This window comes from Schistocerca serialis, chromosome 1 (assembly GCF_023864345.2).
Source record: "Schistocerca serialis cubense isolate TAMUIC-IGC-003099 chromosome 1, iqSchSeri2.2, whole genome shotgun sequence".
Taxonomy (NCBI): Eukaryota; Metazoa; Arthropoda; class Insecta; order Orthoptera; family Acrididae; genus Schistocerca; species Schistocerca serialis.
This window is the reverse complement of record NC_064638.1, coordinates 36719922-36736361: the sequence shown is the minus strand read 5'-3', so window position 1 is coordinate 36736361 and position 16440 is coordinate 36719922. Positions and strand designations below refer to the sequence as shown.

The 16440-nt window shown below is 38.7% G+C and overlaps 1 protein-coding gene across 3 annotated transcripts in view; it reads left to right on the top strand.

Moving 5' to 3' along the window:
* Positions 1-16440, top strand: part of LOC126461319 (phosphofurin acidic cluster sorting protein 2) — a 722007-nt gene that overhangs the window by 687359 nt on the left and 18208 nt on the right. For all 3 annotated transcript variants that reach the window (XM_050095989.1, XM_050095987.1, XM_050095988.1), the window contains exon 17: positions 1395-1843. In XM_050095989.1, coding sequence (XP_049951946.1) covers positions 1395-1843 — 449 coding nt within the window. The remainder of the gene's footprint in view (positions 1-1394; positions 1844-16440) is intronic.

Here is a 16440-nt window from a genome sequence, read left to right as displayed (position 1 = left end):
ACCTTAAAAGTGCTATAATATTTCTAATTGTAACAATCAACAAAAAACTTAGAAGTCATTTTTTGACATAGTCTCCCTGACACTGAATGCATGTATTCCACAGCTTTAGGAGTGCATACACACCACGATGAAAGAATTCTTTTGGTCGCATGTATAACCAGTCGTGCACCGTGGTTTTCACCTCTCTGTCGCTTCTGAAATGCCTCCCTCCCATTGCTTCTTTGAGTGCACTGAACAGATGAAAGTCACTAGGAGCAAGGTCTGGTGAATAAGGACGATGTTCCAGACATTTGGATTTAATTTCCTGAATAGTCTCAACAGTCTTATCGACTGTACATGGTCAGGTGTTGTCATGCTGTAGAAATACTCCTGAAGTCACAAGTCCTTTGTTTACTCCTGACTGTAGGGCGAAGTTGACTTTTCAGCATGTCTGAATAATAAGTGCTGATTACCAGCACTCCCTCATCCATATCAAGCTTCGAAATTATGCCAGTTGCATCAAAAAAGAGAATAAGATGTTTCAGCAGACGGGTGAGTGTGGAATTTTTTTGGTTTCAGTGATGAACTGTGGCACCATTCCTTGCTTGACCTTTTCTTTTCTGGCTGGTGTCACTGGACCCTAATATCATCACCTGTAACAATTTTTCCCTGAAATGAATCACCTTTGATGTGGAAACAATGCAAAAGTTCTTCACAGGCACATCAACTTGACGGTCTTTCAGTTCAGCAATCAATTGACGTGGCACCCATCCTGCAGAGGTCTCATTGAAGTGCTGTACATTGTGAACAATATTCTGCTTTATACCAACACTGACCTTCAAACTTTTAGCTGTTTCATTCAGAGTTACATGTCTGTTCTCCTTCTCAAGCTTCTCCACTAGTGCAATGTCCTCATCTGCCACTATGCGTTGAGCCTGTCCTGCTCTTGGGGCATCCTCCACAGAAGTTACACTGCTTTTAAACTTAAAAACAACAACACAACAACGCATTACAGATTGCTGCTCAATCGCAGTGCATGTTGACAAGGTGGAAGCCATCTTTTTGTGGATGTTGCTGCTATTACCTGTGTTGCAACATCACTCTGCCACCTGTCAGTCACTTTAAGGAACACTACTGCCATTTACCAACTACATCACACGACTTTTCGAAATTTTACAGAACTTTCAAGGTTTTGATTTGAATTAGCCTTGTAATATGTCAATCAGGTGACCAGTTATACATTGTTGCAGTTTCTGCATTTAATTGTCAGAATGATTTATATTGATTAGCTACTATATTACAGCCACAAACCCAGTAGAATAAATAGTGCCATTGATTCTGATCTGTGTAACCCTAACTCCATATTAAGAACTTCTGTACACTGTTGTTTATGATTTGTTTATTGTCTTTTTTAGGGATCAGCAGCTGTTGCTGCAGACACAGCAACAGCAGCCACAAACCCAGCAACAAACACAGCAGCAGTTTCTAGTGCAGCAACAACAGCAGCAGCAACAACAGCAGCAGCAGCAGCAACAACAACAACAGTTGCAACAGCAGCAGCAGCAACAGCAGCAGCAGCAGCAGCAATCATCAGTATTACAACAACAACTGCCTCAGCAACAACTACTTCAGCAGACACTTCAGGAACCAATGGAACTGCAGTTAGATTTCTGGCTGGGTGCTGTCTTAAGTGGGAAAGCTGCAGATTTTACACAGCCCCAAGGTAAAGGAAAGGGTGACTCAACAAAATCAACACTGAAGATGACGTTTCGTAATCTTCAAGTTCAGCGACTTCCATCAGCTGGCGAACATCCAAACCAGTACTTCATTATGAGCTATTCCACCAAAGAGAAGAAACAAAAAAGTGAGTCCTAGTGGTACTTTATGAGAAATACCCATCATGTGTCTTATAACAAGAGAAGTGCACTGTTATTTACAGTTTTGTAATTATAGACAGCAGCTCTGATATTTTGCAGTAACCTTGTAGTTTTCTCTCTTCCATAATCATGATGATGTAATAATTTTGCAAATCAATTTTCTCTTAAGAGAATAAAAAAAGCTTTGAATAAGGTCTCACAGTAGAGACCCAAAGTAATTTGTAGGAAGATATAAAACCAGGTGATATAAAATACCTGTTCAATGAGGATCATGAATCATGAAGTCGTCCATACACAGAAAACCTTACAAGACAAAGGAGTTATACCAAGATTTCTGCTCCCACCCCTTTTTGCCATTGGTAGAATTTTTCTTTGAGATGCAATTGTGTCTTTACAAACTAAATGTACTAACAAACAATTGAATTACAGGCACAGCAGGTAGAACTATTTTTCATCCTGTCAATACTGACAACTCATTATGACATTAACTCCACGAGACGCAATGAACACTGAGTAATCATCATGACCTGTGACTGCTCATGTGCTCCCCATGACTCACAAATATTGGTCTGGATCCAAGGTGCACACGTCTCTCTCAGTAGCATCGCAGATGTTCTGAGTATGATTGAGGCTGGATGGCCTGAGGAACCACACAGATACCTACATCTTTGGAGAGTTTCTCAATTAGTCAGATACAGTTCCAAAGGGATGGGATGCCACATAGCCCTATTGAAGGCACGGGTTGGCTGTGGGGTGGTGTAGGTGAACAAACTGATGCACATGATTGGGCACTGTGTGACCATGGCAGATGTAACAAGGGCCCCACTGTATTCCTTGTAAACATACCGAACTTGATAATACCTCCACAATCCTCGCAAAACATTATTTGTGCCCTGCCATCAACAAATACAGGGTCAGTCAAAAAGGACTTTACAACTTTGGACTGATACAGAAGTTTATTGAGATAACTTACAGAATCAGTAGATGTGTCATTTTGTAGCAAACAACGTCAAGTTTGACTCACATAGTGCATCAGTACCCCATCCTGTCACCAGGAGTGCCTGCATAGTGCATGGTTAAAAATGGCTACTTTCACTGGTGTGGGATGTGCTCACTATGTCTTTTGGTTTCATGAAACAAACTCTGCAATATGTGTTCAGTGTAAATTTCATACCGAATATGCTAAACAACATCCACCCAGGCCTACAATTTACTTTTGCCATAAGAACTTTGTTGAGACAGGTTGTTCATTGCAGCATGACAAGTCACCAGGTCACCTGCATGTTTATGATTATGTCAAACAGGTTAGGGAGAGCTTTGTTCACAGTCCACAAAAATCAATACGATTTGCATCTTGCAAAACCGCCATTCCACAAAAGCCTGTTAGGCAAGTACTGTGTAGATGTTTATGCTTGAAACCATACAGGTTCACAATGGCACAGCACATTAGTGATGCAGATGTTATTCATGAGGAATTCTGTATGGAAATCTTGCATCGGATATAGGACGACGAGACATTCATGAACACAGTTGTCTTAAGCATTGAGTCAACATTTCATATCAGTGACATGGTGAATATCCACAGCTGCAGAACATGGGACAGTGAAAATCCACATGCAACCCAGGAACATGTGTATGACAGCCCCAAAGTTAATGTGTTTTGTGAACTGAAAGTGTATGGCCCTTTCTTCTTCATGAAGAAAACTGTCACTGGTCTTGTGTACCTGGATACACTTGAAAACTTTTTAATTCAGCAGATTGATGAAGATGACTGAGATGGAATGGTTTACTACCAGCAAGACAGTGCACTACCTCACTTCCTCATGAAAGTTTGAGATTTCCTCCATAATCGCTTCCTAGTTTGTTGGATTGGGCATGAAGGGCCAATCGCATGGCTGCCTCACTCCCCAGATGTGACACCACTGGATTTCTTTCTCTAGGGTTTCATTAAAGCCCGTGTGTACGTTTTACCTTACCAGACAATTTAGCTGACCTTAGAAACTGAATCTATGCTGCCATTGCATGACTTACACCTTATTTGCCACCATGAGCACGGGGTGAAATTGATTATCAGTGGGATGTTTGCCACATTACAAATGGCAGTCACATTGAACCAAAATGACGCTTTTCTGTGAAACTTGAGGTGGTTATTACAAAATGACACATCAACCAATTCTGTAAGTTATCTCAATAAATTTCTATATGATTATAAAGTTGTAAGGTCCCTTTTGACTCACCCTGTACTAATGCATATGCAGTTGATCGCTCAATGAAGTCCTTTTCCTTGCTTATATCTGTGCTCTGTGATATGTGGTGAGCAGAGGTAAACATGTCCGGTGGTACTTTTGTATCCCATGGCAAGGAGGTGGTTTCGGATGGTGTGGCAGCTCATATGGTGAAGGAGTCCATTACTGAATTACCAGATACTTTGCTATAACAGTCTGTGATTTTGAACAGCATCCTCTCTCAAAACCTTACTGCCCATGGCAGTTGACTAAAAGAGAGGTGCACTCAAGATTGTGGCAAGTAAAAACTCCAGGGCTTTTCACGACTTTCGAGATAGAGGCATTCACAGTGTGGCTGTGATCACATGTGATGATACTGTGTACCTTGTCCATCCTGCATTCAACTGTCATGCCGATGGCCACATAAGGTCTGACAATATCTTGAGTACTCTCTCTCTCTCTCTCTCTCTCTCTCTCTCTCTCTCTCTCTCACACACACACACACACACACACACACACACACACACACACACACACACACCACCCTCCCTTTATCCAATGCAGCAGGTGTATTTAATTCAATTTTTAGGAGTATATTTGGAAAATGATAGATTTGCTGTTATATAGTTAAGTTTGCAAATACAAAGACACACACATATGGACAGTTATCCAGCACCTTCATATCTGTATTATTATATGTTGTATTTTGCCTCCAAACAAGCACAAAGTATTCTCTCTCTTCTATTTTTGTATTGTTCAAGTCTTCCTCTCTACCCTTCATAGTCTGCCACACTTGTTACAAGGCTTCTTCTTGTTATTATATGTCAAAGTTACAAGTTATGCATATCATGGTAAACTCAAACAATGGGATGTTCAGGATGGAATAACAACAATGTGCAGCCACAGCAGCAGAGACACTGGTCATGTATGCGAGTTGTTCTTGTGTGAAGGCCTTTTGGCTGAAAGGTTAAAATGTGTAGCAGTCTTTTTTGTTGTGCCTGTCTGCGACGTAACGTCTTCTCTATATGGTGAGGACGTATCGTGGTAATCTATTTGTTTCTGCCATCTGTGTGCGTCTGACAACTCAGGAAGCAACTAAGACATCTGTTGTAAACTGTAAAAGTGAGTTCTGTCATCTGTTTTTATGTTATTCATTTTGTAACACTTTTATTGCTTTTTTTTTTTTTTTTTTTTTTTTTTTAATAGCAGAATTTGGCCAATTTCAAAACCACCTACAGAACCTCAAACCATGGTACTTTTTTTTTCTTCTCGTCTTCCCATAACTTCTTCACAGGTTGGCTGATGGCCTGCCTCTGTTCATTTCCTGTCACTCTCCCATATTGTGGGTTTTTTTTTCTGGAAAGGAAGTTTTGCTGTATTTTTTGAGAAGCCTGAAATTTTCCCTGTCCTATAAGGTGTCTTCTGTGATGTGTAGTCTTTTCAGATCCCTGTGTCTCTCTTCCAGCCATGTGAAGGTTTTTAAGTTGGAAATGTCATTGAAACTTTTCTTGTTAGCCTACTGTCATTCGATGAAAGAGGTATTTTTTTGTACATAAGCTGTTATTTATTTAATCTTTTTTTACACCACCAATTTTGACTTATGAAGTAATTTTCTAGTGATTAACTGTATGGAAAATCATATTACATTACTTATACCGTTAGGGGAAAAATAATTACCTTTAAATTTGCGAAACGTCTAAATTGGCAGCATCTTCACAGTGTGTCTCCATTCATATCGGTTTACAAACTGCAACTGTACCTGATGTGCTGACATCTGGTTTGTGCACATGAGATGAGAAATGTGCAGAGATATTATTTATTTATTTATCTTGACAAGAGTGAGAGAGTGGGTATCTAATAACCTCACAAGAGAATGGTCCAATCAAACTTGTCAAAACCTACCCTGAAATTTTTCACGCATGTAGAGTATGCTGAAAGAAATGCAGTTCAAAATTTTAGTTGCTAAATTGCACTGCAAGTATTTTAAAAAACTATTAGTTACCCATTTTTGTTATACAAAGAACTGCGTATTATAGCAGTTTGTACAGCCCCTCCCTGCCTAGCACTCGAGTCTGCAAATAAGCAGATCTAGCCCTGACAAGTGCAACGTAGTGCGAAGTCCAGAGTGCACACACATGAATTCTAAGCACTTAAACCATACAAAAATGACTCACTTCATTAATTCTTTTGAATAACTAACAGTTCATATTCATAGCTAAACTGTTGCAGATGAAATTGTTACACAAGTGACTGGCAGAGGAAAGAAAATCAAGGTAGTGTATGATGTTACAATACAGAAGACTTTCATTAGTTGGCACATTAATTTGTTGACCTTAAGTATTTTATAACAGTTATTGTATCACAGTTCTTATGATAATTTTGAATAATGTATAATTTGCTAACAATGAAACACTTCATGCGGAGTGCCTACCGGGTGACAGAAACAAACATTCACCTTATACCAGGTACTCCTGATTAAAGAAAAATTAATGCATTCAGGCAAGTAGCAGTAATTACTAGTTTTATTTAGACAGAACAGGAATGGAGTGATAAATGCTGATGCTGTAGGTCTGCATATTGTGCTGTGTACTAGGCATACTTGATCAAATTCGTAAATGTTGGTGATGCAAACTGAAGTTCAATAACACTTTACTGCTGATAAACCTGAAATGACCAAAAGCTATTGAAAATTATACTGTTCAACAATTATCTGAAAAGTGCTGTACCCTGATGAAAAACTTTTTTATAGAGGGTCTGAATCATATTATTAGTTGTGGGTGGAATGTGAATTATACTGACAGTTTTTTCATCATCCTCCTAAAATCAGAGGTGGTGTAATGGCGACTGGAACGGTTGCAGGGTAGTAGTGACGGAAATACAGCGGGACCCGCGGAGCGGCCCGTGAACAACAACATAACAGGAGAGGACGGACACGACCAATGGAGGACGTTACGACACAACAAGAACAGACAACAGAGTAACAAACCAAACAAGATAACCATGTCCACTGGAATAGAAACACTAAAGTCAATACACTGTCTGAGGCGATATGCCCTGAGATGCACATGATGTTAGACTGCTGGCTGAGTGCAAGGCAGGCGCTTAAGTATGCTATTGGCCGCTGGGACCACGTGTTCCACGGTGGCGCCCTCACACTTAAAACAAGCCAGGAGACGCATGCCGCCACAGCTTACAGTGCAATGGTGCAGATACCTCTCTGGGTCTTCGACGTCCATGACGTCTGGCGCGGATTCAAATGCCGTGGCGCGCAGTACCAGAAGAGGTGTCATTAAGACCAGGCCATAAGTCCAACAAATGAATTATTCTCTGCAAATGATAAGACTACGTTTCAGATATATCATTGAAAATTATTCTCTCCCATTTTCTTCAGATTACGAGACTTTTGCAAGCAATCAGTCCTTTTTCTTGTCATAATTTGCCGTGAATTTCCTGAAGACAGAGATAAAGTTGCGGAAACAGTAATCCACTGATACTTATCACTGACATTGTAGTATATGAAGGAAGGAAAGAAGATTGGGTTTAATGTCCTGTAGACATTGAGGTCATTAGAGATGGAGCGCAAGCTTGGATTGTGTCATGATAACAAAGCAAATCAGCCGTGCCCTTTCAAAGAAACCATTCTGACATTTGCCTGAAGTGATTTAGGAAAGCACAGAAAACCTAAACCTGGATGGCTGGATGCAGTTTTGAACTATCATCCTTCCGAATGTGAAATGAGTGTGCTAGCCACTACGCCTCACTTGGTATTGTTGTATGCAAACGTGTCATAGCAGTCATTGCCTACACAAGCACACTCAAAATGATAAATTATGGTTTGAAGAAAACCTGACTGATTGGCTGTATATGCAGCTTTTAGGGGATAACGAGAAGCTTCATCTTCAGGTCAGCGATGAATTTCTCTATTTCCTATTAATGACATCTCACGTACCTGTTTACTGGAGCTAAACTTCATAATTTTGTAACTTCCTTTTCCATATATTCTCATGAATCTGTTTAACCATGTCAAAGAAGCCTGGAAATCAGTATTGTTCATGTCACTTACAGTTCAGAGCACCCAGTCTCATAGATTTTCATTGGTAACAGTGCACTGACTCTCTTAAACAGTTCTAAATCTTTTGAACAGTTTTTCTTTCACACTTTTGCAAGTTTCATTTTGGTGCATATTTTGTACTTCATGTAAACCTTTCTGCTATCTATACAATTCATGTTCAGATTTTCTGAAATGAAATCAGCTTTGCACACTGCTTAAGTTTAAGCGTTTTCTCCTTCCTTCATTTAACCAAAAAGTTTACAGCCTTTTCTTTGTCACTGAAAGCTATTATTGTACATATTTCCTGTAGACTTGGAAGGTACTCTGTTATTGTTCTGGACTTCAATTAGCACAAAAATAATTGTTTGAATCACAATTCAAAGAATTGCTCAAGTTATTTCCTGTTTCTTCTAATGTTACTACAATTTCTAATGAAATGTTGACATCATTCGAATGGATATCCAAGAAGTTCATACTAAATAACACACAAATAGGTCTTCAGGAGAAGTTGGTGACTTTGACTGCGTACCATCTTCTTCATATTTTATCTTTGCAAGACTGAAAACATTAACTGGATTCCACATTACTGTGAAACTCTGGAACTTGCACAAAGACAGAAGCTATTAGCAGGCATATGTGAAGAACTCACAAAGAAAATTCGGTTTTATCTTCATTGTTAACATTTAGGGATACTGCAAAGGCAACTGCTAATTATTATGAATATTAAATGAGTTGCAAATTCAAGCAAATAGTAACTATAAACGATTGTGTCACAGAAAGTATCAACGGAAAGTGTAATTCACTTCACGATTAATGATTGTGTTGTGTCATGTTATCTGTTTAACGATATTTCATCATTCGAGGATACGTGCCCACTGGCTTGTGCATGCACTGTCTACTACAGCTACAGCAGGATGCACAACTCTCAAGCTGCGTGGCAAGTTAGGAGTTTGGTAAATTGCAATGTTTTTTCAAAGAAATACTTGCAGTGGGTCATACCAGCTGCCGGTCGGTGTGGCTGAGCGGTTCTAGGCGCTTCAGTCTGGAACCGCGCAACCGATACGGTCGCAGGTTCGAATCCTGCCTCAGGCATGGATGTGTGTGATGTCCTTAGGTTAGTTAGGTTTAAGTAGTTCTAAGTTCTAGGGGACTGATGACCTCAGATGTTAAGTCCCATAGTGCTCAGAGCCATTTGAATCATTTCTTACCAGCTAAAATTTTGACATTGTTTCTTTTGGTGTACTCTTCCTACATTAAAAAAAATTCAGGGCAGGTTTGAACATGTTGGAGTGGTCAGTTCCCTCGTCAGTTGATATGTGCAGATAGCAACTAATAAAACAGTATGAAATAAAACTATTAAAAAAATCTTGTGAAATTAGGAGTTCAAAAATTTAAATTTCCCTTAATATGTAGATACTAGTTAGATAGACATTCAGTGATCACAGGCCCTGCAGACCACGCGGCTGCTTCCACAAACTGCCTCCATTCCTTACTGTTTTGTGCCCGGTTCCTCCAGGTGCCTTCAATTCCCAGGGCTGCTAGGTCCTTCACCAGGTCATCCATCCAGTGCTGCCTTGGTCGCCCAATGGGGCACTTGGTGTTTGCTTTCCCCACTAGTGCCATCTTCGCCTGTCTTCAATCTGGCATATGGGTTACATGGCCCACCCATTGCATTCTTTTGCTCTTTATCTTCTGTAGGATAGTTGGTTGTCACATCAGAAGGTAGATTTCCTTGTTTTTCCTCCTCCTCCATTCTCTGTTATCTAAAACTGGTCCCCATATCTTCCTCATTACTCTTCTTTCATATATTATTAGTTTTCCCCTTTATCGCTTAGTCGTGCTCCATGTTTCTGAACCATACATTACTGCTGGGAATATCACTGTGTTGTAGATTTTCATCTTTGTGTTCACTGAGATCGATTTAGAGCCAAGCGTCTCTCTGAGGGAATGCATACATTTCGTTCCCACTGCTACTCTTTCCTTGATGTACATTTTTATGTTGTTGTCCGTGGTAAACCAAGATCCCAAGTATTTGAACTGGTCTACTCTCTTGAACCTCTTGCCATCTATCTCAAGAAATTATACTTGCTCTTGTCTTCTTCCTAATTGCATGAACTCTGTTTTGTCTCGATTCACTTTGAGCCCTACCTTCTGTGCATTATTGTCCATTTTCTGGTACAGTTCTTTCAACTCGTGCTTTGATTCACTAAACAGTACTACATCATCTGCATATGCGAGGCAATTGAAGTTACCGTCCATCTCTACTCCAGCCCACTCCTGTTGCCTACACTCTTTTATTACTTTCTCTAAGGTGACATTGAACAGAACATATGAGAGAGCATCCCCTTGTCTGAGACCTGTTTCAATCTCGAATGTTTCTGATGTGGCTCCTTGGAAACGCACTGCTGCCTTTGACCCTTCCATACAAGCTTGCACCATTCTCACTAGCTTCTCAGGTATTCTGAAGTCCTGCATTGCACTGTATAGGCTATTGCTGTGGATGCTGTCATATGCACATTGAAAATCGACGAACAGGCTGTAGATATCTTTATCATATTCCCAATGTCTTAGTGTGAAAATGTGATCTATTGTCAATTGGTTTGGTCGAAAGCCAGCTTGGTACTCCTGTATACTGTTCTCTATGAATGGTTGCAATTTTCTGAGGATGATGATGGACAGCACCTTATACGTTTCATTCAACAAGCTGATTCCTCTGTAGTTAACGCATTCCATTTTGCTTCCCTTCTTGTATATTGGGCATATTATAGCCAATTTCCATTCTTCTGGCAGTGTCTCCTTCTCCCATATCAACTGGATCAGTTTGTATATCTCTAAGTGTAAGATACTAGTAATATGACTAATTTTATCTGTCAGTGTGAAAATTATGTATGAGTAATCTTATCTGTTGGTGTGGGAATTATGAATGGAGACACAATTTTTCGTCTTGATTTTTAAGTGGAATGCCAGCAAAATCGTTGAGATATCTTATGTTTTTCATTTCTTTCTTCTTCTTCTTCTTTTTTATTTTATTTTATTTGGATGACTTGTAAAATGACTAAAATACTCATTTTCTTCTGTTTCTTCATCTGATGTAGGGCTTCAAAGCTAAAGTTTTCAAAAATGTTTTGAAATGTATGTGTTGTGTAATGTTTTTAATGTTGTTTTCCATGCAAGATACAGTGTTGATTTTTGTATGGTTATAAGTTCTGAATATTTTGGCTGAAATAGTACAATGACAGAACAGCAAAATTAGTCTTATGTTTAGTCATTTCTGTATCTACAGTAATGTCATCAGTCAGTGACTTCTGTGCAATTTTCAACCTTTGCTTGTTCACTTCTTTTAACATTTTTAGATCAAAATCATTTACACTGGCTAGATTTGCAAGAACTGTTATATCTTTGTTAATTTCACCATCGACCAGTTGAAAATTTATCATTCTCCATAACATTGCGTGGAAGTATGCTTTTTTGTGGGTTGTTAGATGGCATGATCTGTTGCTGATTAATGAGCCTTTAGTTGCTGGTTTCAAAAAATTCTGAATTTGTGCACTGAATATGTAAAAGGAGATATTTCAACAATTTTGCTGCTGTTTTACTTATGACTTATCAAGACCAAAGTAGCGATTCCACTCATAATTACCCACAAATAACAGATAAAATTAGCCATACATGATTTCCACACTGACACACACAATTATTCATATTACTGGTACCTACATACTAAGTCAAATTTAAATTTCCAAACTCCCCATTTCACAACACTTTTAATAGTTTTATTTTATATTACATTTTTTAGTTCCTATCTGTATGTTTACACTGAGATTATTACACACACACACACACACACACACACACACACACACACACACACACACACACTCTTTTATTCTTTGGTCAATGTAATTAAATAAATTATATCTTTGTGCATTTTCCACCAAATGTCATAAAATGAAACACAGCTGCATTTTGTAAACCAATAAGGATGAAGACACAGATAGCAATTCAGATATTTGACAAAGTTAAAGGTAACAATTCATCAGCTAATTTACCATCACACCATTATGTTCTTATTTTGTATTGGTAACATAGCGATTTTCACTAGAAAATGGCTTCATGAGTCAAAATTGGGTGTAAGAAAAATTAAATAAATAACAGTATAAGCAGAAAAACTGCCTCAATGATTCAATAAATATCTGACTGTGGAACCTCCCATGAAGAAGATATTATCATTCATTCTATGAATATGGCCATAAAACATTAATCTCCTCTTCCTTGTCACGTCTGTTATTGTTTCTGTATTTCAACAATGTAGGAAAAGACAGATTGCTGCTTACCACAAACAAGACACGTTAAGGTGCAGACAGGCACAATTAAAAGACACTTACTTACAGCTTTCAGCCACTACCTTCATCAGTGAAAGAGAGTCACACCATTCATACTCACAAGCAAGCACATCCCATACACATGTGGCTGCCAACTCCAGCATTTCAAGCTGGAATGCAACTATCATGTGGTATGCAAGCTGCAGTCTGCAGGAGGAAGGGAAGGGGAAGGGGAAGGGATAGTAGTTTATGATGGTGAGAGAGACGAATGCTGTCTGGTGGAGTGTGCAGGGACTAGAATACCAACAGGCACAGCATCAGGAGGTTGTGGGACAAGGAGATGGGGAAAAAAGGAGCAGAAAGGAGAGGAGCAGGGAAAGACAGGTGGATGTGTTGGCAGAGGGCTGCAAATAAACAGGGTGGGAGATGAGAATAGGAAGAAGAGGTAGGACAGAGGGGTGGAAACTTTTGGGAGGAGGGTGTGTGGATGGTAGCTGGTTTGAGGTTGGCATTAATCTACATTTCTCCTTTTCATCCATTGTTGTCTTTATTCTTTTGCAGTCCACAAAAATTTTCTGATTATTTTCCTTTCTTTCTTTTCCAGTTCTTTTTCTTCATCTTTATTCTTCAGTATAAGGCATTCGGATCTGTATAGTGCTTCCAGTTTAATTGCTGTTGTGTAGTGTCTAATTTTTGCCTAGAATGCTACATATATTTTATTATATTTGTTTTATGTGAGTTTGTACACTAATTATTTTATTTACTTGTGGTGTCATCTGATCCATGTGATTGTATCCGTTCTCCCAAATACTTGAAGTTATCAATTCGTTCGATGTTTCCATGTTGTGCTTGTCTATATTTTCCCCTACTGTTTTTGTGTTCAATATATTCTATTTTCTCATATGATATCTGTAATCTGGTTTTAGCTGCAATTTTGTGAAGTGTTTCTGTTAGAGTAATTTGCTGGTAGTATCTGATTGCAACTATAATGTTTATTATACACGGTAACAAGTTAAACACTGTTACACTAACTTCACTGTCCACAGAATAAAGAAAAGTGTGCCAATAGCAATGCAGAAGATATTTACAGAAGTGAGGCATAGATTCTAAATTCACTTACCCCTACTAGAATCATGCCTCGAAAAAAAAGCCCTACATTTTCAGCTCAAATTCTTGTAGGAGCAGATGATGCCAACGCTTTTCCATAGGTTTTGTCATCATGTCTGCTAGCATTTGGCCTGAAGGTATGTGCATCACAGTGACTTGGGCTGACTATTTTCTTTTCTTATAAAACAGTGCCTTGTGTCGTCATGTTTGGTTTCACTTTTGTAGACACTAGTCTTGGACGAGTCAGTTGCTTCTTTGCTGTCACATAATAGTTTGATAGGATCCTTCTTGAGGTCTGGAGATATTTCGCTGTCTAACCTCGGAAGTCACAGTGTGTCCTTATGTGCTAAGTTCTGGGGCATATATTCTGCCTCAGTCATGGATAAGGCTACAGTTGACTGTTTCTTACTTTGCCAGGATATTCCTTCTCTTTGAAACTTAAACAAATTTCCAGTTGTTGACTTCCTGTCTTCAGAATCTCCGGTCCAGTCTGCATACAGTAAACTATTATGTGACAGTCCTCTGTTGTAGAAAACAATAGCATTATATTCTTCATACATTTAGATATTTAAAGATCCTTCTGACTGCTGCCAATGTGGTATGCCTGGATTGCAACAAAAACGGCTAACATTTCCTATCAAATAAGCTAGGCCAGGCCTTGTTCCTAACTGAGCTTACATTAAATTTCCTATTTCTTGCTTTGCAATAGGTTACGTTCTTCATATCTTCTTGATCTTGCCCTGTTTTTGACCCATGTTATGAGTGTGCTCTCCATTATTTTCCATTGGCATAGATATCAATTTACAGTCCGTCATATTAAATTAATTGAGAATTTGCTTCACATAGAAAGTCTGGTTTATCCATAAATAACTTTCTTTGTGATTCCTAGTAATTTGGATACCTGAACAGTTTGTGGTTTCACCAAGATCTTTCAGCTTAAATTGTTTGTGAAAACTTCTTTCTCTTGCAAATTGTTGCTGAAAATTAGCATACCACTCACATGAACAGTAGCTATTAAAATGTCTGAACTTTGATTTCTGTAATAGACACAAGAGTGAGTCTTGCCTTTGAGTGCCTTATTTTGAAATCTGTTATTTAAGTAGACTGCAGTGGAGACTGCTTTTGACCGAATTTATTTGCCCAATTTGCTTTGAAGAGTGGGCATCTCACTTTTGCTACGATTGTATATTTATAATGACCAGCTTCTCCATTTCATTCTGATGTATATGGCATATATGGTAGTCTGATGTCATATTTGCTCCTGTCCGAAAATGTTTTTCAGATTATTGTTCACATATTCAGTGCCATTATCTGTACACAGAGTGGAGATCCTTTCCCAGTTTGCCTTTTGACTAGTTTTTTAAAGTCTCAAATCAGCTGTTGTACTTAATTTTTATTTTGTGAGAGTATATACAGATACTATCCTGGAATAGCCATCAATTTAAAATAAAGAAGTATTTTGCTACTCCAATTACCTTGTTTGCCTCTGCCCACACAAATCTGAATGAACTAGCTCAAAAATTTCTGTTGCTCTTGTGCCAGATCTTGAATAGGGAAGTCTTCTTCATTTGCCCTCTAAGCAAATTGCACATGGAGTATTAACTGCTCCCCCATATGCCTGTTGAATCTTTGAAGTCAAGTCAGGGCTCATCTGCTTGTACTTTGTCATTTGTTCTGTGAAAACTGTGTAAAAGATCCTAGTGGTTTTCTGTCTGAAATTTGTCATAATTTCATTTCTCTGTTCTAATAATTTGTTTGCTTCATCACATGTTCCACCATCAATTTTTGTCTTCTCAGTGGTTGCTCTAGTTCTTTTACCATGTCTATAATTGCTTCTCTGATCTCATCTCAATTTCCCATCTTCTTTGTGTCAACCTTTGTGACAAATTCATCCCCATTTTGCAAAAAAGTTTTGTATCAACTGAATGAACTTTGGGATTTGGTCTTCTAGGCTGAAATTTGGCTTGAATTCTGTTAAAAAGTGGTCAGAGATTATGCCTAGTCCTCTTCTGTCCTGTATGTTCATGATTCCTGTGTGGTTTTGTTTGGTTATTGCCTCATGAATCAGTTGATATGAGCCTAAATGTGTGTTAGGTCTTCTTTTTCCTTGGTGAATTTATGAAAAAAGTTTTAAATTGAATTGTCTGTTAAAGGTGATGGGTCTTTCTTCATTGTTATTGTAGGATTTACGTGTGGGAAATATTCCTTCTATTCTCTTCCAGTTGTCTTCTGTGCTGACCTGTGCATTGAAACCTCCTACAAGTAGTTTTATGTGGTGCTTTGGTTTGTTTGATGTCTCATTTTCTGGTGTTTCCCAAAACTGTTCAACTCGTCCTGGATTTTTCTGCTCCTGTTGTGGGTATTAGTCGACCAGGGTGCTTCTGTCGGCTCATGTGTTTGCTCTGCACTCGAAACTGATAAACCGATCAGACTATGCTCTGCTATTTTAACAACCAGACAACTTGCTCATGAAATTGTTAGGACTTCCACAGGGTATAAGACAGTCAAAAATATTAATGTGTGTGTGTTTATTGTAATGCCACTGCATGTTTCCGATAATAACTGCAGGAGGCCAAGTTGAGTAGTAGGTGTGTGTGCATTTACGGTGGTATATATGTTATTTGCTGACCTAATGAGAGAAGTGGTATTTGCTCTGATGTGAATGGATAATGTGTTACGGATTCTCTTGGATTCAAAACTGTTCCAAGAGTAGTGAATTTCTGTTCAGTCTTTATGGCTGGGTTTTCTTTATAAATCCTGTAGGCCTCTGATTCAAATGTGCTCTGACCTCCACATGTAGTTTCATGAAGTGCTAACATGAGTATATTGTGTCTGTTTAATACATCCATCTGTTGTTTAAGTTTACCTGCCTTCAGGGA